This window comes from Peromyscus californicus, unplaced genomic scaffold (assembly GCF_007827085.1).
Source record: "Peromyscus californicus insignis strain IS unplaced genomic scaffold, ASM782708v3 Scaffold_4__1_contigs__length_199733344, whole genome shotgun sequence".
In the NCBI taxonomy this organism is placed as follows: domain Eukaryota; kingdom Metazoa; phylum Chordata; class Mammalia; order Rodentia; family Cricetidae; genus Peromyscus; species Peromyscus californicus.
The window spans coordinates 21,659,622-21,686,583 of NW_026294562.1; the positions used below are offsets into that span (position 1 = coordinate 21,659,622).

General features: G+C 42.2%; 1 protein-coding gene across 1 annotated transcript in view; it reads right to left on the reverse strand.

The window, feature by feature from the left end:
* Cc2d2b (coiled-coil and C2 domain containing 2B) overlaps positions 1–25,189 on the reverse strand; it is an 88,513-nt gene extending 63,324 nt beyond the window's left edge. Inside the window, exons 1-9 of the mRNA XM_052762240.1 lie at positions 25,148–25,189; positions 20,261–20,318; positions 19,275–19,339; positions 18,409–18,474; positions 17,565–17,648; positions 9,721–9,919; positions 9,458–9,594; positions 9,228–9,356; positions 5,165–5,374 (exon numbers count right to left, since the gene is read on the reverse strand). Of these exons, the coding sequence (XP_052618200.1) occupies positions 5,165–5,374; positions 9,228–9,356; positions 9,458–9,594; positions 9,721–9,919; positions 17,565–17,648; positions 18,409–18,474; positions 19,275–19,339; positions 20,261–20,318; positions 25,148–25,189 (990 nt within the window). The remainder of the gene's footprint in view (positions 1–5,164; positions 5,375–9,227; positions 9,357–9,457; positions 9,595–9,720; positions 9,920–17,564; positions 17,649–18,408; positions 18,475–19,274; positions 19,340–20,260; positions 20,319–25,147) is intronic.
* Between the last annotated feature and the right edge of the window lie 1,773 nt (positions 25,190–26,962).

Consider the following 26,962-nt stretch of genomic DNA (forward strand, 5'->3'; position numbering starts at 1 on the left):
TTGGAGACAAAGCATCAAGTTGGAGCTGAATTTTATTCAAGACATAGCCATAAGTTACACATAGAATAAAAGGCTAGAAGTTACACACACATATCATAATAATACATGGAAAAGTATCTAAAATTTGGTCTGTCAAATGCCAGACACTATCAGTTTCCTTTAAATGATCATTTTTCTTTCTTTCTTTCTTTTTTTCTTTTTGTTTTGTTTTGTTTTATGAGACAGGGTTTCTCTGTGTAGCTTTGTGCCTTTCCTGAATCTCACTCTGTAGACCAGGCCTGCCTCTGCCTCCCGAGTGCTGGGATTAAAGGATGATTATTTTTCTTGGTTAATAGAATAAGGATTGATCTGTAAGACTATAATGTGGAAATATGTGACAAACAATGATTTCAAACAGCTTATTTTATGTACAGGGCCATGAGTATGAACAATAAAGATAAAGCTGCTCTGTAAATGTATTAGTAGGCAGTACTCTATGGAGTTAAAAATTATTGTTGCTACATAAGGTTTTAAAGGTGAGATAATTTCAAAGGCTTTCTAGCCCCAGCCTGCGAGAAGAATCCAGCATTATCTCCACATCAAATAGGAACCAGGCGCCAGGCGGCTGGGCACTATTATGATCTTTTTATGAGGAGGAGGCATGGTCCTGCCCAGCACCATGGCAGACTAAGCAGGACAAGAAATCCCACATGCAGGCCTGGGGCAGTCTACCTCAGGCTCTGAGGAGAAAGCATGAGCCCTCTCAGCACCTTACGGCGCCAGGCAGCCGGACACTACTATGATGAGCAAATGTATGGTGTGGTATGGTTGCCTGAAGATCAGAGGACAGAACAAGCCACTAGATTAGACATAGAGGCCAGGCAGTGGTGGCACACACCTTTAATCCTAGCACTCAGGAGGCAGAGATCCATCTGGATCTCTGTGAGTTCAAAGCCACCCTGGACTACATGAGATTGATTCAGTCTAGGAGAGAAACAGAGCCAGGCAGTGGTGGCACACACCTTTAATCCCAATACTTGGGAGCCACATGCCTTTAATCCTAGCACTTGAGACCTCACACCTTTAATCTCAGTATCTGGGAAGCACACATGACATTAATCCCAGCACTAGGAAGGCTGAGAGGAGAAAGGTATATAAGGCATGAGAAGACAGGAACTAAAGGTCTTTCAGCTAGAGGCTTTTCAGGCTGAGGAGTCCTAGAGGTAAGACGTGGCAGTGGCTTGTTCCTTTGTCTCTCTGATCTTCAGGCAAAGTTTATTAGGGTACACAATATATGACCACAGTATGGGAGAAAGAGAGAGACAGCGTGGTTCATGCCCTGTGGACAGGGACATATCTGAAGAGGCAAAATAGGTGAGGAGCAGGCTGAGGTGGGCGGCTTCATTGTCACCCAGGGCCATGGTGATGTCTGGGCCTGGGCTGCTGCCAGGGCCCATGTCTGGGTTCATGGCTCTGATGCAGTGGCCTTTCTGTTGATGTCCGTGGCTCGTGACACCATTGAGGGCTGAGAGGGTAGGGCTGTACAGAATTGGCCCCACCCCTCACTGGCTGAAGCACTCAGGAGAGAGGGTCTTACACCTCACCTGTGTAGCACAATAGAGCTGACCCTGAGGACATGTAAGCAGGAGAACTGGCCCCACCCCTTGCTCATTGATGCAAGGGGTGAACTGGCAAGGGCAAAGCTGGAGAGCTCACCCTGGTGGTGAGTGAGGATGGGGGAGAGCTGGCGGGCTGGTCAACTCTGCAACTACCGGCCTAGAACCAGAGTGATGAGATGGCTCACCCCAACTTCCACCTCATCCATGACCTGCTGGAACACGTGGAGGGGCCAGTCAGTCCTGCAGACCCAAAGCTGCAGGATCTCCAGGACACAGGGCAACAAAAGGATATCCAAGAGGAGTTCCAGTGAGGGCCTAGCATTGATAGTGTAGCAGAAGCAGAGACCTCCAGACAGACCAATGACTCTTGGCAATGAACACTTGCAAGTAAAGATGAATGGAAAAAGGGTTTACTGCCTGGTTCACACTATATATATATATATATACATACATATATATATATATAATATATGTATATATATATATATATGTATATATGTCATACTATAGCTTCCATAATGAGATTTTTCCTTTTAAATCTCATTTTATTTTGGGGGGTGGATTACAAGGACAGAGGGCAGATATGAAGGGATGAGGAAATGAATGGGATTGAGATGCATGAGGTGAAAGACACAGAGAATATAAAAAAAGAAAGTTTAAAAAAAGAGATGAGATTAACATTTTGTTAGGTTCATCATATAGAGCAGAAACCCATAAATAAAATTACTCTCAGGGGCCTGTATCAACTTCAGAATCAGCTCCTCTGTGCATGAACACCATGATCACACTGCACTAAAACTTAGAATTTTTGGTATTCATGGGGACTGTTCTCATGTTACTAATCTATTTACCCCTTCTATTAAATTCTCTCACACAATCAATAACATACAATTCAAACAGATGAACCAAGTTCTGGGATTCCTGCACTAGTATTTTTTAGAGAGGGTTTTACTATATATCCCAGACTGGTCTCAAACTGAAAGCAATTTCCTCCCTCAGCCTTCCTGAGCTAGAATTAGAGGTGTGTACCACCACAGTAGGCTACACTTGTATCTAACAAGCATACATTCATTAAAGTACAGTTCATATACAACTTTTTGAGATGCCTTGGCTCTATCAACATTCAGTAGTTAGTGAAATACTGTACTATTTCATTTCAAGCATATTCAGTTGAATGAGACCTACAATTTTTTCCTCTAAGTGAACGTTAGTTAACAACATTCTTGGGTACCAGGGACCCAAAGAAGGCTTGGATGAGAGATGGCACAATAATCAGTGGATATATCTCTGATGCTTCTTCAGAATTTATGACTCTCTTCACAATGTCCATAGATAACTACTTAGATTAGTCATCCTCAGAAGAAGACTGTTCAGTTTCACAGGAGGTTCAAAAATGCTATTTATTTTAATACAAAATGCTAAATTACAAGATTTAAAAGTGGTGCCTCTTAAAGCCATTTGTGATCCCCAAAGCGGGTGGCACTATTAGGAAGTGTGGCCTTGTTGGAGTAGGTGTGGTCTTGTTGGAGAAAGTGTGTCACTGTGAATGAAGGTGGGCTTTGAGGTCTCAGATATGCTCAAGCCACACCCAGTGTTTCAGATCACTTCTTGTTGCTTGTGAGTCAAGATGTAAGAACTCTCAGCTCCTTCTCTAGCACCATGTCTGCCTGCATGCTGCCTTGCTTCCCGTCATGTTGATAATGGATTAAACCTCTGAACTGTAAGTCACCACAATTAAATGTTTTCATTTATAAGACTTGCTGTGGCCATGGTGTCTCTTCACAGCAATAGAAACCTTAACTAAGACTCCATGATAATTTCAAATATTCTTCTTGCATCATAGGGCCAAAAGTGGCACTGACTAGTGGATGCTTTACTATTGCACAAATCCTAAATGGTCTTATAATAAAAACCCGGAGCCAGATGTTGGGGTAAATGCTAAAAAGATCAGAGAAACAAAGGAACAAGTCACTAGAGAAACTTTTCACCATTACTGAATCGTCAGGCCGAATGGAAAGCAAGATCCTATCTCCACGAATCCTCTGACTGAAAGCCTCTGAGTCCTCAGCCTAAAGGAGGCTCTAGTAATTCCTGTCTCCTCACGCCTTATATGCCTTTCTCTGCCCACCCATATTTGTTGCTAGAGTTTTCCTGCCTGGCCCACAGTCAGGACAAATCTCTCTCACCCGCCAGTCCCAAGCCGCTCAAACCCGATCAAATAAACACAGAGACTTATATTGGTTACAAACTGTATGGCCGTGGCAGGCTTCTTGCTAACTGTTCTTACAGCTTAAATTAATCCATTTCTATTAATCTATACCTTGCCACGTGGCTTGTGGCTTACCGGTACTTTACATCTTCCTTGTCCTGATGGCGGCTGGCAGTGTCTCTCTGACTCAGCTTTCCACTTCCCAGCTCTATTCTCCTCCTTGTCCCGCCTATACTTCCTGCCTGGCCACTGACCAATCAGTGATTTATTTATTGACCAATCAGCAACACATTTGACATACAGACCATCCCACAGCACCTCCCCTTTTCTTTTCTTAAAAAGGAAGGTTTTAACCTTTACACATCTCCAAAGTCAGCTTGGTATATTTGGGAATTTGGGCGTAGCTTCTCTTACTACTTCCTGCTGGAGGGGGGCGCTGTATCTTGTCTCTCTCAAATGAGCGGCAGCTGCGGGTTTGAGCTACTGGCGGGTTCCTAGCGTGTGTGCCTGCTCGACCTGCAGTATGGTGGGAATGAGGCCTCTGCAAGTGGCACATTAAGCTACATTGTGGATTTAGCCTTTGCTAGTACAAAACAAAAAAGGCTTCAGTGGCTAACTTGGTTCAAGGATGAAGCTAAAAACATAGAAAAACAGTGGAGGGATAAAGAAATACAAGTCTGCCAGGATCAGCTTATTGGAGAAGGTCAATATGCTTCAGCACAAGCACAATGTTTATATGATGTCCAAACCCTAATTTTATGTCGAACAGCAGCCTTGAATGCATGGGACAGAGTTGAGGAACCAGGGTATGTGTTACGCATATTACTTCCTTCCTAGTCCTGGATTAATGGCATGTGTGCTTCCCAAATAATGGTAGCAATGGCATGAGATCTCAAGCACTGGGATTCCCAAGTTCTGGGATTAAAGGTATGTGCCACCACTGCCTGGCCCTGTTTCTCTCCTAGACTGAATCAATCTCATGTAGTCCAGGATGGCTTTGAACTCACAGAGATCCAGATGGATCTCTGCCTCCCGAGTGCTAGGTTTAAAGGTGTGTGCCACCACTGCCTGGCCTCTATGTTTAGTCTAGTGGCTGGCTCTGTCCTTTGATCCTCAGGCAAGCTTTATTTGATACACAATATATCATCACACTTTACCTGTGGCAAATGTCCTGTGGTGGAGGCTTGAGGCTGTCTCCTCAGCAAGCCAAACCTTCCAATTTGTCTCAGATCACTGTTCTAATGGGTTAAATCTTTAAGCATTAAGGGAGAATGTTCTCTGCTAGCTGTTCTATTCCAAGAGTGTCCTCTTCCAGTATTGTTGTGGGGCCCTAGAAAGCCAACAGGAGCCCCCTCACCTTCTCATAGAGCAGCTGAGATAAACTCTGCTTCTGCCTGTCCTGGAAAGACTCACAGAGCTGGAGCAGCCTGGCACACAGGACTTGTTCTTGATTGAAGAGTGGGTGATGGCTGAATTGCAAGCCCACGATGTTAAGATCCAGTTGGTACATTTCCCTTTGACCATCCATCCTGTTCCTAAAACAGCATCCCAGGTCAGGCTTCACTGCCTTTTAAAGAAAAATATGTCCAAGTTCATTTCATTATGTTGTCTTTGAAACCATAAAAACCCTTTCCTTATAAAATAACATACCAGGTGCATTTAAATTCCAGAGCTTCATAACTATAAGGGCAGCAAGTGGTGGTTCATCTTTGAAATTTTATATTACACTTTCCTTTTTATTACAACACCTTATTTTAACACAGAATCTTAATCATCGTGCTGTAAATTACTGTCATCTATGTCATTGCTATTTATGTGGATGTTGGACTTTCAATTTACAAGACACAAAATAATGTTTTATAGGGACACCATGGCAAATTGTGTTACAACTTTTGTATTAAGAGTTTTGTCAAGCCGGGCGGTGGTGGCGCACGCCTTTAATCCCAGCACTCGGGAGGCAGAGCCAGGCGGATCTCTGTGAGTTCGAGGCCAGCCTGGTCTCCAAAGCGAGTACCAGGAAAGGCGCAAAGCTACACAGAGAAACCCTGTCTCGAAAAACCAAAAAAAAAAAAAAAGAGTTTTGTCTTGTGAATCAGAGTTCAATTGAATTATCTATTAAAAAATTATTTGTAAGTGAACATACTGGTACTCATCTGAAGAGTCCCTTGAAGGAACCCAGACTCTAGTAGGCTAAGGACACTGTCCCTCATCCCTCTCTCTACAAAAGACTATCCTCATTTGGATACTAGATTGCACCTCCATTAAAGCTGTTTCAGTCTGGAGGTCTTAGATTATATGCAAAATGGTTCATCTATGCCTTCATCTGCTGTCTTCAATTTAAGCATGTGTATCTAAACATGTGTGTGGCTGCTTAGTGATGTTATTTGAGAGAGACGGTGAGTTCCTTAGCATGTACAGTCTAATCTAATTCCCAGGGCTGAATCCACCTCAGAAGGACAGCACTGAGCCTTCTCTCTGGATCAATCTGGTATAAAAGGTCTACTGTTGGGGTTTGAATGGGACTTTACCCCTCTGAAGCTCACGCTGAAATCTGATTGCTCAGAGTAGGGCCAAGTGGGACTTTTAGGAGGTTATCAGTCCTCTTTGCTCACGAACAGATCGATCACATGATTAGTAGCTCATGCAATTAATGGTGCCTTAGTCTGCTTTCTTTTGCTGTAATAAAGACCCTGAGCAGGAGCAACCTGGAGAGGAAAGGGTTTATTTGGCCCACATGCTCCACAGACTTGCCTGCAAGCAGAGACATTGTCTCAGTTGGAGTTCCTTATTCCAGATAACTGGAGTTTGTGTCAGGCTGACAAAATCCTACCCAGGACAAATGGATTAACTGGTTCCCTCAAGAGTGGGTCATCAGCTGTAAAAGTCTGTTTTGTTGCGTCTCTCATGTGCCCTGCCTCTTGCCAGGACACTGCACTGTCTTGGGACTCTGCCAGCAAGGTCATTATGAGATGTGGTCCCTCTATGTCGGAGAAGAATCAGGGCCTCGGTAAACTTCTTTGAAGCTTACACAGTCGGTGATAGTGTTATTGAAACAAAAAATTAGCCAAGATAATGCCTTCCAGTCTGGATCACTGATGTCACCCCTGCTGTTATGCTGGAACAAACAATGTCCCACCCCAAATCTGGAATGGCAGACTGGATGAACTAGAGGCCACCAGCACTATTCCTAAACCTCTGCCTCCCTACTTTTTCCTGAGTTAGTAATTCAGCCTTAGTGGTGTCAAGGAGGAAGGAGAAAAGCCATAAAAGCTTGTTTTTTACTAACCATATCTGTTAAGTCCCTGTCCTCTATATAATGGCCAACTCGAGTCCCCCTAAGGAACTGATCAGTTAGTAGTATACTGGTAAGCTGGCCACTGCCTGGGAAACCACCAGAAAGACAACAGTTTCAGTTTAAAACTGTTAGATGGCAAACTTGGAGATCCAAGTTCGAGAAGGAAGCTTGTCTCTTTAGCAAATGCCGCTCTAGCTGGCTGCGACACACACTGGATTGTGTTTGTTCAGGGAGGAGGCATTAGCCTTTGCCTGGTCTTTTCTCACTCAATACTTATTGGCTGTAGGCCTCAGAAGCTAAAACAGGGTAACTGAACTGAAGGAATTTCTGATAACAATCAGGACGTGGGTGAGTTTACACCATAAGCAAAAGCTACAGGAGGGAGTGACGGGAGTGACTATAGATGTCAAATAGTTCAGCCGTCACAGGAGTAACGGGCTTTATGGGCTCTCCTTAGCCAAAAATGGTCAAATAGGTAGAGCATTCAGGAGGTAGATTTCAATTCAACAGCAGGAAACAATTAGAACTATAGGGCACAGGAATGAATTATCTTGGGACATAGTAAGTTAGAACTTCCACTCCCAAGAATTCTCCATCTTGGCATACAGGACCAAAGTCCACCATTCAACTAATAAGCCAAGGAATTACCCTTTCTCTTATTAACCATTCTCTTTCATCACTGTTCTTTTGTGTGAAGAGACATCATGACTATGGCAACTCTTTTTCTTTCTTTTTTTTTTTTCCTGAGACAGGGTTTCTCTGTGTAGCTTTGCGCCTTTCCTGGAACTCGCTTTGGAGACCAGGCTGGCCTCGAACTCACAGAGACCTGCCTGGCTCTGTCTCCCGAGTGCTGGGATTAAAGGAGTGCGCAACCACCGCCCGGTGGCAACTCTTATAAAAGAAAATATTTAATTGGGGCTGGCTTACAGTTCAGAGGTTTAGTCCATTATCATCATGATGGGGAGCATGGTGGCACTCATGGTACTGGAGCAATGGCTGAGAGCTACATCCTGATCTGAAGGCAAGAGAGAGAGAGATGGAGGAGGAGGGAGACAGAGATGGAAAGAGAGATGGAGAGAGGGAAAAGAGCAGAAAGTGCGGAGAGGGAGAGAGAAAGAGAGAAAGGCTGGACCTGGCCAGCTTGGGCTTTTGTAACCTCAAAGCCCACCCCCAGTGACACACTTCCTCCAACAAGACCATGCCTCCTAATCTTTCTCAAATACAGCCACTCCCTGAGGACTACACATCCAAATATATGAGCCCACAGGGGCCACTCCTATTCAAACCACCACAGAGGCATTTTGGCATTATATAGCAAAACTGAATGCATACAAACCTAAAACCAGCGTTTATATTCTGTAATATTTACCCAGCAGAAAACACATATACACGTATGACTATATGTGTTCTGATTAGAACACATGTGCAGACATTTCTCAGCAGTGTTGTTACACTGGCCAACAACCAGATACACCTGATATCCATCAATAGAAGAACAGATAAATAAAATGGGGTTTTCATGCCATCAATTTCTATACAGAAGAAAAATAAGCCATTGCTGCATACAAATAGTAATTTTCTATGATTTCATTCATGTAAAAGAGACAAATCTAACAGGGAAGAGTAATCCACAGTGCTAGGAGTTACAGTGGTGGTCCCCTTGAATACCATTCATTTGGTGCTGCTTTTTACAAAGTGAGGTCATACAAATGTTGTATTGTGGTTTTCGCTTCACATTTTATTTGAGTATTTCCCATCATTAAATTGACCTCAATAATCTTTTTTTTTTTTTTTTTTTTTTTTTTTGGTTTTTCGAGACAGGGTTTCTCTGTGTAGCTTTGCGCCTTTCCTGGAACTCACTTGGTAGCCCAGGCTGGCCTCGAACTCAGAGATCCACCTGGCTCTGCCTCCCGAGTGCTGGGATTAAAGGCGTGCGCCACCACCGCCCGGCGACCTCAATAATCTTAAAGATTGCTTAATATTTTATCCAAGGTTAGCTATTCTGTAACTAGGCTCAGTGTCCTTAGACATAAAATAAAACCATAAAAACATGTTATAATTGACATTACAATTGTATCAATTATAATTATCCAAGCATGAATACAAACAGATCGCTGTTGATTACCTTTCTGTGTATAGTCTTTAGTGCTGGATTCAAAGACTCCTTGCTCGTGCTGATCCTGAAATTCCAAGATTGTCTAATAGGTGAAGGTAGTGACATTATTTCTCCACTTTCTTCAAACCAGTGTTTTCCCTATCAGAAATATGTACAGAATATAGTAATCGACTATTTCACTAAAAACAAATGGCATATGTTAGCTGCCACTGGTTTAACTCATTAGCTGGTACACTTGCCTCCTGAAGGCTGAGCAGGCGATGTTCCATTTTGTTACAGATCTTTTTATATGTCTCTGGCTTTTTCTTAATGTAGAATCCTTCGTCTTCTAAAATGCGAGGCATCATGCCGTTTGGCAGTTTACGCCGGTTGGCCACTTAATGATAAAACTCAGATAATCACTTGAAAGTCCACAGTGGGATAACAAATACACATAAGGTCAATATTTTTTACTGCTCCAACATGCACGTAAGTTACTGCGTATTTCGGGGGAGTGTGTTACCTGGAGAACTACTGGGCACAAAAATATTTGCCTCCTGTTTTTCCGTCTGTTCTTGATTGTCCTCATATTCTGCAGCTTTCACTTCAAATAAATCCATTAAAATTACTTCTTCCACAAAATCCTCATATTGGCCCTCAGCAACATGTTGTAAACTACCACCAAATGCAGAGTGTTTGATGTAACTATCACTTACTGATTTCTGTTGAATATCAAAAATAAACATCAGTCTGCATGTTTTCCCCCCATAACCAGTATGCAGATAAACGACACATTCTGGAGCCTTACTGTGGCCTTCCAAGTCATCTAGCCCAGGTCCAGAGCTAGCTGAAACTATAATATCTATTGTTGATAAAGTAAGTTTTGCTGACTATAGAGGAACTCATTTAAGGTTAATGTTATATATTTTTATAGCTCACTGTTCAATTCTCCAGTGACTGTTGCTGAAACAGAATAGTAACTTAGGCCCGTTCTGCCCTAGGGAAAAGATTCAGACACATGATTGATAAGGACTTACAGGGATACAAGACCTATGTGGTCTTCAAACCTCCTCTGTTGCAGGATATTTCATCACACTGTGACACCCTGAGACTGTGTTAACAAAGCTAACCTTGAATCAGGGGGCAGAGCCAGTGACCAGCTGACCAGAATGAGCCACAGAGAAGCCAGGAATATGGACAGAGAAGACACACAGGAAGGAGTGGGGTGGGACTTAGAGATTTCTCCTGAGATCCGGGAAGTGTGGAGAGAAAGTCAGCTGGTTGCTCCTCCTCCACTTCTTTGCTCTATCAGGTTTTCACCCCAATAGCTGACTCCTGAGTCCTTATTGGTAATAGAACAACTTAGATAAACATATTTTGGCATCCAATGCATGGCATGAGATCACACTGTGGCTTCTGAAGCTGCCACTTCTCTCTGCCACTGCCACTGCTCAGGGGGCTTCTCCTGACACCCCCATGCCCTTCCTTGCTGTGGTCACTCTGTGTCAGCCCCCCAGGCCAACACACACCCACTGCTTCTGCTGCCTCTACACGGGCACACGGGACACTCCATTCCCACAGGCTTCTGCAGACACAGACCTAATCTCACTTTAAAAGATATGCTTAATAAAGCTTAAATGCTAATGAGAAAGGAACAACAGCTGTGGAGGGACACTGGATAATAGAAAAAAATACGGAATTAAATCAGCCTGTATACTTTAAAGATGTGCTGACCTCAGAATGGAAACCAGGATATGTGTTACTTTCGGGAAAAAGTTTTGCTTTTGTTTCCACAAGAGAAGAAAAGCTATGGATACCACCAAGATTGATAAAGATTAGAGTTGAACAGGAGAGACCTCTTGATTAGGAGAGACAATAGTTCACCAAACAGCATGGCCATTCAATCCAAACTAACTTACAAAACTAGCAAATGCCTTTTATTTGATCAGGTATGAAAAAAGAAAAAGAAAAAATTTATTAATAAAAGATAGTACTTTTTCTGTTGCCAAAAATCATTTTGCATTAACAAAAATATAACCAGCCAAAGAGGGAACTTCCCAAAAGTAGGGTTGGGGCAGGGTTTTGTTTCTGTCTTCCCAGGAGAATAAAAGCATCCAACTAAGGAATCTAAAGACCACTGGACAAATGAGAAATTGGAGGAAGAAGGACAAATCAAGAGAAAATGTCCTCAGAAAAAGAGTAAATTGGCCTAATGGTACAACATGCCTCCAACAGGGTAGAATTTCATAAATCTTCCCCAATGCTTGTTTTTGCTGCTCTGTACAAACATAAGAGGCAAATGATCTTTTGTAGTCCCAATTCAATTAAAAATTAAAGCTGGCTTTGGAGTTAGAGCATGGCTTTCTCCTCTAAACCCAAGCATGCTTGTTAAAGAAAAATCCAAAATCTCTGTCTCATGTCAGAAGAGCCACCTGGTATGGGACAGAAGAAAAATCAAACTCAAGGGACTAGTCTATTGCCACTAATTTCATAATCTTTTAGTTTCCATTTGATTCTTTAAAACTTTTCTTAAGGTATAAATATTATCTCAAAATTTATAAGGTTTTATATATATGTAAAATATATATAAATAATATATAAAATCTGTTGTGATATTGTTGGTCATATAGAGTACTAATTAATTCTAGAAATAAGTTTCATCCAACTTCTTGTACATGTTTTCAGGCTTGAGTCTGAAGCAGGTAACTAGGAAATAAGTTTGTATACCCCAGAGGTATTTAATAGGTTGTGGGCCTTTAACCTCTCAGAGATCTGCTGCATATGACACTTAAAATGTTTAAGTTTTCTGCAGTGAACCGTGACCATTCCTGGCAGTGACCTTTGAGGTCTTGAAGAAGATGATGGGGCCCTACAATGACAAATCTACCCAGACTCTGTTAACACCATTAAGCAAACAAACACCACCCAAAGATCAGCTTTAAACTACAAACTGCTCAGGACAATTTCAAAGTGGTTAGCTAAGATGGTCCAGCCTCATAGATGACTCCAGCCAGAGCTTCAGATAAGTTCTGCACTTTCCCATCACACTGAAACTGGACAACAGCTCTCCCAGGGCTTGAACATTATCTCAATTTTCTCAGGATCCCCTAAAGATGCCACCACACTCAGACAGCAGGAAGTAATTTTAAGAACATGATGTCCACATTCCCAAGAAGTGAGGGTGGATGGTTTTTCGACATTCAGTGGGCCCTGGATGTTTATCATTGTTTGGAAGGTTTGGTTGCATGTTACTGGTCATGGTCAGGGGAAAAAACTAAGCAAAAGAAGTTAGATTCAGGAATCTCTTTCTGAAAAAAGCGGGGCGGGGGGCGGCTAGAGACAGGAATGACAGGATAAAAGGGTAGATTATTGAATCTACTTTTAAACTACAAAAAATTATTAATCTCAACTATTTTACATTGGTATGGATTTTTGTATACTCATACAAAATTTAAGATTAGTTTTGTTATAACATACTGTATATATGTTTCTACTCTTGCTTAAGGTATTGTACTTATGCAGCTCATTTAAAATTATAAAGTTCTAGTCCTTGAAAGCTACAGTTACAGACTGTTTAGAATAATTAAGATAACAATCAAACTTGTAGTAAGGGTTTAGATGTAGACAGAAATAAGCTTCATTTAGCCTCACGTATTTTAGATGGGTAGGTGGTTTTCAAACACTTCAGAGATCTGGTGCTGTGGGATGTTCTGTATGCTGTGAATGTGTTGCTCTGATTGGTTGATAAATAAAATGCTGACTGGCCAGTAGCCAGGCAGGAAATATAGGCAGGATAAACAGACAAGGAGAATTCTGGGAAGTGGAAGGCTGAGTCAGGAGATGCCAGCCTGCCGTCCAGGGAGCAGCATGTAATGGCACACAGGTAAAGCTACAGAACACGTGGTAACATATAGATTAACGAAAATGGACTGAGTTAAAGTATAAGAGCTAGTCAGTAGTTAGCCTGAGCTAATGGCCAAGTAGTTTTAATTAATATAAGCCTCTGTGTGTTTACTTGGGTCTGAGAGGCTGTGGACCGGGTGGGACACAGGAAAACTTCAACTACAAATCCCGATTACAATCTACAGAATATGGCATTTAAGATGATAATAACCTAAGGCTTTATGTGACAATGAGATATGCTTGCTCCTGGCAGCACCAATCTACTTCAGAGATGATGGGCATCAAAGAACCTCCATATTGAGTTTGCTTTCATTGTGACAAAACCACTGGCAAGAAATTTCCCTTGCCTCAACTGCTGACAGTATTCTGTCCAAATTGGACAAGCAGAACACAAAAGAGGGTGACTGATGAACTTTGCTAAGACAAGGTAGAACAGTCATTCAAAATTCCTGCTTCACAGAAAAGTCTGTAGATATTCTGGGTCTCTAAGCCAAAGGTGGATGCCCCAACATTGCAGAGGAAACTTGGGTGACTGTCCAGGCAGCCAGTTGTCTCTTGTCATTTCTATAGTTTTGGAAGTTGTTTGCTCTGTACTCCCATTTACTCAGGTAATATTTTATCCTTCTCAGGTCTCTGATGGGGGTTGAAGACTAGATAGTTATACTGTCTTCTTTGTTACCAAATTCAGAAAAGAAGCTTACAAAAAAGATGTAAAGTTTATAAAGGTTGAGAGACATAAAAGTTTAAGTTGTTTTTCTAAGAAAATGCTGCAAGGTCTAAAAAGATATTTTTAGGTTGGTAATACCAGTTATGATAAAAAGTATTTTAGGTATAAAACTCTGGATTCACCAAGATATGATAGATAATAGAATAATTTCTCTGAATTCGCCAAATACAAATAGACTGGACACTGTGAGTGTAATTCTTACTTGATAATTGTTCTTATTGTATATAGTTTTACTGTTTTAGAGTTAAAACCTCTCCTTTTTACTTAGACAAAAAGGGGGAAATGTTGAGGGATATTTAACTACACTGTGACACCCCAAGACTGTGTTAATAAAGTTAACCTTGAATCAGGGGGTGGAGCCAGTGACTAGCTGACTAGAATTAGCCATAGAGAAGGCAAGAATACAGATAGAGAAGACACACAGGAAGGAGCAGCGTGGGACTTAGAGATTTAATGCTCTCTGCTATTTGGGAAGTGTGGAGAGGTCAGCTGGTGGCTCCTCTGCCACATTTTTGATCTCTCAGGTTTTCACCCCCAATGTCTCACTCTTGAATCTTTAGTAGTAATAGAACAACTTGATAAACAACACTCCTCCCTTTTTGTTTCCATCACTCCCAAAGCAGCACTACCTAAAAAGATGTGGCATAGACAAACTAGTTTCTATAAAGTATTCAAGAGAAAATAATAAAGAGGAAAGAAAGAAGTCTATGGCAAAGTGGTTACAGTGAAATTCTGAAATAGAATTGTTTATAAAAGTTGTTCAAAAATCTGAGTATAGGAGTAAAAAGATATATTATTATTGATAAGTATCTTTCTATCATGGTCATAAGTATGGGTCTACTCACAAAAATTAAACATTTAGCTTGTTTCATATACTATGTAATTTAATTTTCACATATTGAAGAAAATATCATCCAATAAAAAAAAACCTTCTCAATTCTGAAAATGTACACTTAGGGTAAGTAATAAAACAGAATCACAGAATCATTTTTATTTTTGTTTGGTTTTTGACATAGTCTGTATATTGCTCTGGCCAGTCCTGTGTAACCCACATTGGCCTAAAATAAAGCCCAAGACCCCCTGCTTTGGTCTCCCAACAGCTTCTTCGAGCTGCATACCCGTACCAAGTGTGTGCCAGCACCCCTAGCTCACAGAAATCTTGTGACTACAGATCTTTACCTGCTCTTTGATCAATCCTACCGAATGTTTTCCATGTATTTTGGAGCCGGGGGCTCAACAACTTCTCTTTTTATTAATGATGAACTGGGTTTCATGATGACGTTTTTCAATCACAGTTGTTGTTGCTTTCCTCTCAGCCTTCTTCCTCACTCCCCTCCCCCCTGTGCCCTTCCAGCACTAAAGTGAAGCTTCCGTTAGGCATCTCTCGGGCTTGCGTCAAGTCATTCTACCGTCATCCCCCTTCCTATCCTTTCTATGAATCACAGAACAGTTTATATCTGGATATCTTTGAGGTATCTTTTAAGGCTTCAAACAAGGTATGATACTAACAAGTAAAAGCAAGATTTTGGAGCGGGGATCTCCACACAGGGGAGCTCCTTAAATATTCGTACCGCCAACTAAGAAGGGTTCTTTGCCCCAGCTGGTGCTTCCATGCCAATGTTCCTCTACACCACCACTACAGGTACAGGCCAATCAATCCTGATGGCTGAGGATAGTGGGCTCTCCAATGTGGCCTCTGACGAAGGCCCCTGACCTACAGGCATCTTTGTGAGGTTTATCTAACATATTGTTTTTATCTGTTTGGGTCAAGCTCTGATCTTGACTCAATAAGCCCTATCTGTCCAACTTTTCTCACTTAGTCTAATCCAGCTGCTATCCCAAATCATCCCCTTCCTGGTCTTCTGTGTACAGCTCACAGCAGAACATTCATGCTGTCGGCTGCTGGGTGACAGGGAGTTGAAGCTCAGATGATCCAAATGTAGATGGACATAAGAGAGTACTGTGTGAAAAGAGGAGGTGCTGTCCCTGACTATCTCAAAGGAACACCCCTCCCTGACTGTGCAATGATGAGCAGAGCCCTCTGAGAGCATCCTCAGACTTCACCCTGGGTGCATGGATTAGGTTGGACCACCCAACTTTCTCTCAGTAGGAAGGGGCCACACTCAAATTCGGCCTCCTGTAAAATAGATTTCTTCTCGGCCGGGCGGTGGTGGCGCACGCCTTTAATTCCAGCACTCGGGAGGCAGAGCCAGGCGGATCTCTGTGAGTTCGAGGCCAGCCTGGTCTACAGAGTGAGTAAAAGGACCACAGCAGAGCACACAGAAATAGATGGAAAGAACTGGAAGTGAGCAGGGAGGACCAAGAGGGTCTTGAAAGGAGGACCCAGGGGATGTGGCCACAGAGAGACACTGGCTGGGAGAGTTGGGGACAGCAGGTTCTGGGTGGCAGGGCCTTGAGGAAACTTAAAGGTGCAGAGGAACTTGAGGTCACAGGAAGAGGGCAAACAGCAAATGGAGAGATGGAGGAAGGGTGGGAAGAGTAGTGAGAACGGGATCTGGGATGGAGCGTGGGGTAAGCGCACATGGCAACGAGCAGCCGAGGAGTTCATGAAAGAACAGGAGGATGTGAAAGAACGGAGGGGTCTGTAGTTGGCTGTGGAGGAACCAAAACCGGAGAGACGTGGGAGGTAACGGAGACCACAATGTGAGGAAACACTTCTTAGATGAGAAAAACCAAAGAACACAGGCTGTGGATCTGATACCCCACACTTCCCTGCTGTGTGGATGCCCAACTCTACCGCCTTAGTTTCCTTATCTATAGAATATAAACAATTAAGCTTGTCTCACAGATTTGGGTGTGAGAGCTCTCCAGGGTCCTGCTTCTCTGTCTCTCCAGGCTACCAGTATTACAAACGCATGCCACCACACTTGGCTTTTTTACCTGGTTTCTGAGGACCAAACACAGGCCCTCACATGTGCATGGCAACCCTTTACCCACTGAGCCAGCTCCCCAGCCCTCACCTGTGAGTACTGAATAACACAATCCATCTTGATAACAGAGTGTATCACTGAGCATCTATAAGCACTCAGTAAACATTAGGTATTATAACGAGCAGTTCAACTCCAAGAGAAGAGGAAGGCATAGTAATGAAATTTTCATCTTCCAAGCCTGACATGAGGCTGCATGCCTGCAATCTTAACACTCAGGTGGTTGAATAGGAGGGTCCAGAGCTCTAGGCCAACCTGGGTTACAGGGAAAGACCCTGTCTCAAAATGAAACAAAATGCAAACACACACACATACACACACACACACACACAGAGGAATGTTGCCAGATATTTGATTACATTATGTAAAGATATGTCACTGTGATTGGTTTAATAAAAAACTAAATAGTCAATAGCTAGGCAGGAGGTATAGGTGGGACTTCCAGACAGAGAGCTCTGCGAAGAAGAAAGAGGAAGTCGTCAGCCAGACACAGAGGAAGCAGGACATATAGAAGGAGAGGTAAAAGCCACAAGCCACGTGGTAGCACATAGACGAAAATAAATGGGTTAATTTAAATTATAAGCGCTAGTTAGAAACAAGCCTAAGCTAAGGCCGAGCTTCCATAATTAACAAGAAATCTCTGTGTCATTATTTGGGAGCTGTCTGGCAGGACAGAGAAAGACTCATTACACATGGATCCATCTCCTATCCAGCTCTTTCATCCTATGCCTTTAATAAATAGCTGGTTTGGGGGAAAGTAAGGATCTAAAATGGAGAAACAAATCCAACCTGATGTGCAGACCGGCTCATGGCTGAGTCTTCTTCCCCACTCAGGAGGAAAAATGAGAGACCTTCATCCAGCAAGACTTCATTCTGGGGGTTAAACAGTAGCAGACAAGGGTTTACTATAATGGATACATGCACTGTCTACACGCAAGGCAAGAAACACTTCCACAACAGGGCAATGACAGCTTAATAGCAAACATGGAACAACACAGCAGCTATTTTATCAGTTTGTATCACTCAGCTTTGATTCATAACTTACTTTTTTTTAAAGTGTCTTAGTAACTGTAGTGAGAACCAAAACAGAGCAAAGCCAAAATCTCCTTCTCTACCCTGTCATGCTAACTGGAGTAGTTAGAGGATTATCTCACAATTGAATCAAAATGCTGCCCTGGGTCAATGTTCCCATTTTCAAGGGTTCTTATGGACATGTGCACGCGCATGCACACACACCATGCCATCTGATTCCCACAATGTTGGGTGGCATAGTCTTAGTTACAGACTCATTCATAAATAAGTCCTCTTTTTTTCATGCTTCCAATTCTGACTCTTTGAAATACAAAGCATACCACTTCATCCTCATGCCATGTGCTAAAAATGGACAAATTTTTGCTGTGTAAGATATACCATCATAAAGACGTTTTTTAAAAAGTTATTCACCGCCGGGCGGTGGTGGCGCACGCCTTTAATCCCAGCACTTGGGAGGCAGAGGCAGGCGGATCTCTGTGAGTTCGAGGCCATCCTGGTCTCCAAAGCGAGTTCCAGGAAAGGCGCAAAGCTACACAGAGAAACCCTGTCTCGAAAAGAAAAAAGAAAAAAAAAAAAAAACAAAAAACAAAAAGTTATTCACCTTAGACCATTGATGAATCTTTGTATCAGTAAGCAGCTGAGCTGAGGACTTTTCACCTTGACTGATCTGAAACACAAATTACAGAAAAAATAAGCATAGGAGAACATGCAAGTCTTCTGCCCAAAATGAATAAAAATCAATGTTTTTCTATTTTAAAGTGTGTTTATGTATTCATACATACAAACATTTATCTTTACCTGAAATGTCATATATAATTACTATGACCAGATTGATTTTTCTTTGTTTAGGTTTAAAATCACAGGAGGTGTGTGCTGGCTAGTCTTATGTTAACTTGACACAAGCTAGAAGTATTTGAAAGGAGGGAAATTCAATTGAGAAAATGTCTCCATAAGATCCAACTGTAAGGCATTTTCTTAATTAGTGATTGATGGGGCGGGCCCATCCCATTGTAGGTGGTGCCATTCCTGGGCTGGTGGTCCTAGTTCTATAAGAAAGCAGGCTGAACAAGCCATGGAGAGCAAGCCAGTAAGCAGTACCTCTCCATGGCCTCTGCATCACCAGCTCCTGCCTCCAGGATCTTTCCCTGCTTGAGTTTCGGTCCTGACTTCTTCGATGATGAACAGCAGTGTGGAAATGTAAGCCAAGTTAACCCTTTCCTCCCTAACTTGCTTTTTGGTCATGGTGTTTTGTCACAGCAACAGAAACCCTGACTAAGACTAAAAGAAAGAGAAGAAAAGAAAGGAAAGAAGGAAAAAACAAAGCAGGCTAGAAGTTGAAATCTTTTTAGATTTGAGCTATATTAAAACAATGTCAGCTCTTTCTTGACATTAAAAAAAGTTTATTATTATCCATGTTCCACTTATAACATCATTCTGAAAACAAGACAAAGCAATTAAAAGCATTACCTTAGCATTTTTTAGCTTTTCTCTTACTTTGCCTCTCAGTGTCTTTGTTATGTTCCGATTTTCTTCTGCATCTAAATCAAGACACAAATGTTACAGAGTTCACACCATCTTAGTAATTAATCAGCAGGACAGTAGAAGCACTCATGTGTGTCTTAGCCGCACCTGTGCCTAACCATCATGATGAGCAGGAAGAAAAGGCCAGTGTCCCATGAGCACCCAGAACCCTGCAAGCTCTCCCTTTCTCGAGGGGAACAGTTTTATCTACAGTAAATTGCGTTTCTTTTGTAACTCTTTCTCAATCCTTCCTCGAGAGCAGCCAGAGTCTTTGCTGTACACAAGCAAGACATAAAACAACTCAAACAACATTTGTTGTTGTTTTCTTGTTAGAAAAAAAATCCCTTGAGAGCATTTCTATTCCATGTAGAATGCCCTGAGGCATGAACTAATGTCGAAGGCACATTATGTTGTTGTTGTTATTATTAACTGGAAGGAAGGACTCTGAAAGGAAGTGTGTGTACTCCAAGCCATTTGTTACTTTCTGCCACTAGTAGGATGTACTGAGAAAGACAGCGGTTGCACAGTTCTGAATACAATAAAAAAAGGGGGGGGGGATGAATTGATCATGTTCCCTTGCAGTTTGCTTTTCCCTCCCCCTCCCGACGAGTACTTGTAAGTTGTGCAAGTAGGGATAAGGAGTAGAGTTAAGTCACAAGAGGACTTCTGAAGCAGATTCTGCATCCACACATATTTAAGGTCTAACCCAGTCTCAGGCACCAGTGACTCCTCCACGTGTACAGTTAATGATGGAGAAAATGGAACATCCTGAGTTCAGTTTCTATGTATTTCCTTGGGCCCATCCTGTCTTATCTAGGAAGCCTAGTTTATGTTTACACTCTAGAATGCTGAAGCTCTAGGACAGGAGGAATCATTTATATCTTTAAACTAAAACCCAAGGATGTTAGAGCTGTGGCACACTGATGGAGAACCTTTTGAGAGATGCCTGTCCGTTATTTCTTCTGTACCGCTGATTGCTGCTTCTGACATCTGTGGGGGAAAGCAGGGAGGTTAGATGGCATCTGGCAGTTACTGACCAGCACTTCTTATGTCAATCAACCTTCCAAACATCGTCTCCTGTAAGGTATCAATTCATATTTTTTGTCTGTCTACTCAAACTTGAATCTCTTCTTCAGTAATTTAGGTGAATTCTTTATATATGATTGATTTTATAATATTTTGTAATATCAAAAAAAACTTTAAATGACAAAATCTGACTGAGACTTAGTTCTTTGTGCTTATGTACTACCGGCCTCATAGTTCTTCTAGAAAAGTCTGATGAAATTATACACGTATAAAAATACTTAAAAAACCTAACATTACAGCAGTATCACTGCTTGAGGACTTCTCTGTAGTGTCTGACAACACACACGCCTTCCTTCCTGAAAACTACATTGCCTTCTGTTTATAGCCATCTTCTCCCCTGTATCTTCAGTGGGCACATCACAGAAAGGCACATGTACTCAAGGCTTTGATGGTGAACTCCATGGCCTCTCAAATATGTGTCTTTAGCTCTGATTTCCCTCCCTAACATCAAACACCATCTGGCTGCCTCCTCTTAGGAGGAACTGAATGCCATCAGTTCAGTATGGTAAGATGAACATTTGCAGTTTCTCAAAGCTCAACCTTTAAAGTAACTGTTCTCCCACTCTAGTGATATGGAGTGTGAGTTGGTTTTAAACTTTGAGATATATTATTACATATCTTGAAATTTATTATATACTTTTGAAAAAAACAGTTGCACCTGCTGGACCAAAACAGCTGGAGTGGGAAAAGTAAAAAGATACATATTAGCTTCACAATTACATTAAGAAGATGGATTCCAGGGCTGGTGAGACGGCTCAGTGGGAGAAGGTGCTGGTCACTAATGCCAGCTACCTGAATTCTATTCCTGGGACCAATGCCAGCTCCCTGAATTCTATTCCTGGGACCCACATGGTAGAATGAAAGACCCACAAGTTGTCCTCCAACCTCCACGGGCATTCTGTGACATGTATATGTATGCAGGAAAACACCCCCCCACACACACACACACACAAATAAATAAAGTAAAAAAATTTAATGGACTTTTGTTGAAAATCAAAGCAGGTTATCAACATGATCATGGTTTAAAAAAAAAGCTAATATAACAAGAATCTAGTCAATAGACTTTACCAAAGAATTTCAAAATCTACCACCGACTCCTGTATTACAGTTAAAACTTCTGGATAATGTCACCATGAGCGGATATGCCCCCTTCTCACTCACCACCAATGCTACCCTCAAGACAAATGAAGACAGCAAGGATAGCGACCCTGATGTCACAGTGGAACCCGACCTTGGGCAGAGGTTGGAAGAGGGAGATCTAGCTTTAATTTCCAACAATTCTGTCAAACATTCCTCAGCTGGGAAGGCATTCTGACCTAAGTTGTTTGAATTAAGGAGACTGGCACCCTCCTCCGGTCTACAAAGCAGCTACCATTAACAGCCGGCTGACGGAAGGAGCAACACGCATCCCAACTAGGAGGAAAGGCTGCTAAGAATACTCGCTGCTTCTTTTCACAGCTTGTTTTTCATCTTATATTTGGATTTTTAATTTCTGCTTTTGATTTTCAGCCACTTGGTCGTTTTCAGCTCGTTAAAGCCTCAGCAGATACAAGAGGATCAATGTGGTTTCTTATGTCAGGTTACAGAATGAAGCCTGCAATTGACAGCAGCTGAAATCCTAGAAATTACAAACACTTGAGACTGAAATGTACTCTCTCGAAGAAACAGTGCATCCTTGAAGAAATGTAAAAGTTCCTAGAGTCAAATGAAAATGAAAGTACAACTCACCCAAACCTCTAGGCAGTGGCTCTCAACCTTCCTAACGCTGAGACCCTTAATGCAGTTCCTCATGTGGTGGTGACCCCAACCATAAAATTACCTTTGCTGCTACTTCATAACTGTGATTTTGCTACTGTTGTAAATTGCAGTGTAAATATCTGTGGTTTTTAGATGGTGTTAGGTGACCCCTGTGAGTGGGTCATTGGACCCCTCAAAGGGGCTGCAATACAGGTTGAGAACTGCTGCTCTAGGCTATGACTAAGGAAGATTTACAGGTATAAAGGCTTTTAAATAAGAGAATTCCCAAATAAATAACATGACGATTTACTTCAAGGTCTTAGGAAAAACAAGCCAGATGTAAAGATAGATACCAGACACAGAAGAGATCAGGGCAGAAATTAATAGGAATGAAGACTAAAAGAACAACATAAAGAATATCACATAAGGAGTTGATTCTTTGGGGGAAAAACAAACAAAAAAAAAAAAAAAACAAATTGATAAGCCCTTAATGGTTAACCTTGGGTGTCAACTTGAAGGAATCTGAGAGACACACCTGCTGGGCAGGTCTTTGAGGGAGTTAGTTTCCCAGGATTAACTGAGGGGAAGACCCTCCTCAAAAGTGAGTGGCACCTCCCAGCAGCAGCCCGGATATAATACAAAGTGGTCGGTCCAAAGTCACAGCTTCTGCTTCTTTCTCTCCTTGCTGGTGAGCACATCTGCCTTGTTGCTGTCACAGTCGCCGCTACCCTTGACTGACGTCAAAACACAGTCTCTTTAGTCTCCCAATGTGGACTCAGGACCCAGCTATAAACCCATACAGCTGGAGCTGCCCAACTTTTGAAAAAGGTGTTAAAACATACATTGCAATAAAGACATCAACAAATGATGCTGGGAAAACTGTACATTCACGTATAGGATGATCCACGTCTCTTCTCCTATACAAAAATCAACTCCAAGTGGATCAACAACCTCAGTGTAACTTTTAAATTGTTGGATAAACTGAGTTTTCTAGAAAATATAGACGAACATTTCAAGATGTGAACATTGGCAAAGACTCTGAAAAGGACTCCATCAGAAAAGGAAATGATCACAAGATCATAATCCCATTTGAAAAATCCCCTTTGAAAAAGCTGCTATACTGCAAAGAAAACAACCAGCATGGGAAAGAGATGGCTTAGAGGCTGTAGAGAACTGCAAAAGAGAAACCCCAACCCCAGTCAGCCCGCCAGAAGAGGCTCGGTGCACGTGGAGGCCTGAAAGACAATGGCCCCCAAAGGGAGAGGCACTATTAGGAGGTGTGGCCTTGTTGGAGGAAGTGTGTTGCTGTGGGGGCGGGCTTTGAGGTCTCTTTTACTCAATCTTCCCTCAGTGATAGTCAACTTCCTGTTGCCTCTGAGTCAAGATGTAGGACTCTCAGCTCCAGCACCACATCTGCCCGCACGCTGCCATGCTCCCCGACCTGATGATAATGGACTGAACCCCTGAACTGTGGCAGCCACCCCAATTAAGTGTTTTCTTTATAAGAGTTGCTGTAGTCATGGTGTCTCTTCACAGCAATAAAAACCCTAAGACGGTGCACTAAATAGCTCTCAAAAGAAGCAATGTGAGTAGCCAATCAATGGCTCAAAACTCTCAGCCACCAGGGAAATGTAAATTAAAACTGGTGTAAGATTCTGTCTCATGCCTGTCAGAACGGTCCTCATCACGAGAACCAACAATGAATTCAGGCTGTGGGTATGTGAAGAAAGAGGAACCTGTATGCACTGGTGGGAATCTAAACCAGGGCAGCCACGAGGAAATCGGATGCAGCGTCTTCAGAAAAGCTGAAGATGCAAGGATAATACAATCCAGCTACACTACTCCTGGAGACAGAGTCAACTCAAGGCAACATATCAAAGGCATTTGTAGTCAGGCATGGTGGCACACGCCTATAATCCCAACACTCAGGAGGCAGAGGCAGGTGGATCTCCGTGAATTCAAGGTTGGCCTGGTCTACAAAGAGAGTTCCAGAACACCAGGGTGACAAAGAAAGGCCCTGTCTCAAAAACCAAAACAAAATTCAAAGACATTTGCACATTCATGTCTATCATTGTACTATTCACTGTGGGGTCCTGCCCCACCGGGAACTTGTGTCTTCCGAGAAGGAACAACCCGGAACCGAGGAAAGGTAAGTGTGCCCTGGCTCGCCTGTTCCCCATACTCCCTTTTTCCCGGGAGACAATCAGATGCAGCAGAAAGCCAAGTCAGGCAATGTCTCATTTATTTAAAAACAGCAAGCTCTTTTAAAGCATAAAGAAAGCCAGGCAGTGGTGCACATGCCTTTAATCCCAGCACTCAGGAGGCAGAGTCAGGCGGATCTCTGTGAGTTCGAGGCCAGCCTGGTCTACAGAGTGAGTTCCAGGAAAGGCACCAAAGCTACACAGAGAAACCCTGTCTCGAAAAACAACAACAACAAAAAGCATAAAGAACACAAGGTTTGAGGCGCTGGGGAGGGGGGCAGGGGAATGTCCCATTAGGCCAATCAGCTTGAAGGTTACCTAATCATGTGCCTAGTCTACAGCATTTAGTGTTGCCCACGAGGGAATCATGTACTGACATCATGTTTCATGACCTGAAGCTCCAATCATACCTTTTTGTAAACAACTTGGGTTCCACCCTCTCCATTTTCCCTTGGGGCCATCTTTACTAGCACCTGGCTCCATAGCCACCACCCCACCCCACCCACAATTCGTAATAGATAAGAAATGGCCTCCAGTACATGAACTCATAAGATGAATGCCCATTGCCTTGGAGGAGGCAGGGGATGCTTTTAATGACTTTTATAAGCCCCTTTCTCTCCAATACTCTTACATCCAAGTTGTTTATAAACTGTTTAAGGGTCATAATGTATAACAAGAGACCACTAAAGCAACTGGATGCAAATGAACACTGTTTTCAAGAAATTGTACGTCTTGGTAAAATTCTATAAAAACTTGTTTTTTTAAAAGCCCCCTAAAATCCCATTAATACATCACCTTTTTAAAAATCTCTTCTCTTCTCTTCGAGAACTTTTTCATGATGACTCTTTTATTTTCACTTTCTAAATAAGTAAGAATGAGAAACCACGTTATTAAAACAAGAAGATTATTATGACAGGATTGAAAACCAAGGTAGGGGCTAGAGAGATGGTTCAGTGGTTAAGAGCACTGGCTGCTCCTCCAGAGGACCTACGTTTGATTTCCCAGCATCCATATGGCGGCTCATAACTTCCCATAACTTATGGTGGTATTTTATTTGTACTGAAATGTGATTTTAATTGTATGTTAATAAATAAAGTTGCCCAGGGGTCAGAGCTATTAGAGCCATAGCAAGAGCGTGGCGGTGGTGGTGCACACCTTTAATCCCAGCACTTGGTAGACAGAGCTAGGTAGATCTCTGTGTGTAAAAGGATACAGCCAGCATTGGAGACACACGCCTTTAATCTCAATCCCAACCATAGAAGACCTGGAAGTCTCTACAGACAGGCAGTGACGAGGCAGTCATGTGTTTGGGTTTACAACCAATGAGAAGGCAGAACAGAAAGACTATAAAGACAAACACACAGGAAGTAGCTTCCTTTCGGAGAGCTCTCTTGGCTGAAGCAGGAAGGGTAATGTTCTTAGTTCTGACCTCTTGGCTTTCTTCTCTGAATCGGCTGTGTGTTTCTTATTTAATAAGACAGTTGGTTATATCTACATATGGTGTCCAACATGTTGGCAAGAGTTTCCACCTAAAACCTGAGAAAAGATTCTAAAATGGAGCTAAAAACAGTTCCTAATTGTCTCTCTCAAATGAGCAGCAGCTGCTGGTTTGAGCTACTTGTTGGTTCCTGGCATGCGAGCTCCACCTGCAGTATGGCGGGAATGAGGCCTCTGCAAGTGGCACATTAAGTTGCATGGTGGATTTAGCCTTTGCTAGTATAAAACAAAAAAGAGGTTTCTGGGCTACACGCTGCTTGGATAAAAGCATAGACCCACAATAGCTCCCAGAGCTGGCGGTAAACGTAGCCATGTTGGGAAGCTGAGGTGGGTGGAGCCAGCAGCCACAGCTGCTGCAGTTTAAATCAATAGATTCACAATAAGACAGATTCAGATGTAATAGTTTGCAATGTGTGTAAAATATACGTAAGCTTGAAAGAGACAAAAAAAGGTGATATATACAGTTATATAAACAAATACATGGTTTTAAAAAATAAAGTCTTTAAAGAGACAGTAAAATTAATATAAAAAATAAGCCACTTAAAGATGAATATTACACAGAGAATCTGGATTGTGTTGTCTTTGGGATTTTTAACTGCAGAAAAACATTTGATTGTAAAAGCTGTTGAGTTATGCCAAAATGTATATTTTAAAGGTACCTTGACTTCAAAATTTGGATATAAGGATATGTTGCTTTGGAAAGGAGACTCTGCTTTTGTTCCCACAGAAAGCCAGAGGCTATGGATTTGTTCAAGATTAAGATACATCAGGTTTGACCAGCCAAGACCCCCTGAAAGGTCTCCGATGACACCAAGGCCCAGATGATCCAACATCCAGAATGGTTTGAAGGCAACTGGCTCAGACGATACACCCTCATGGACTATTCCATAATCCTAAAATTTTCTTTGTGTCCCCATAAGATACAACGCCCCCCTCCAGCAGGAAATAGTAAGAGAAGCTACGCCCAAATTCCCAAATTATATGTAATTTTACTTTGTTAAGGTTAAAACCTTCTTTTTTGAAAAAAAAAAGAAAAGGGGAAGTGCTGTGGGATGGTCTGTATGTCAAGTGTGTTGCTGATTGGTCAATAAATAAATCACTGATTGGCCAGTG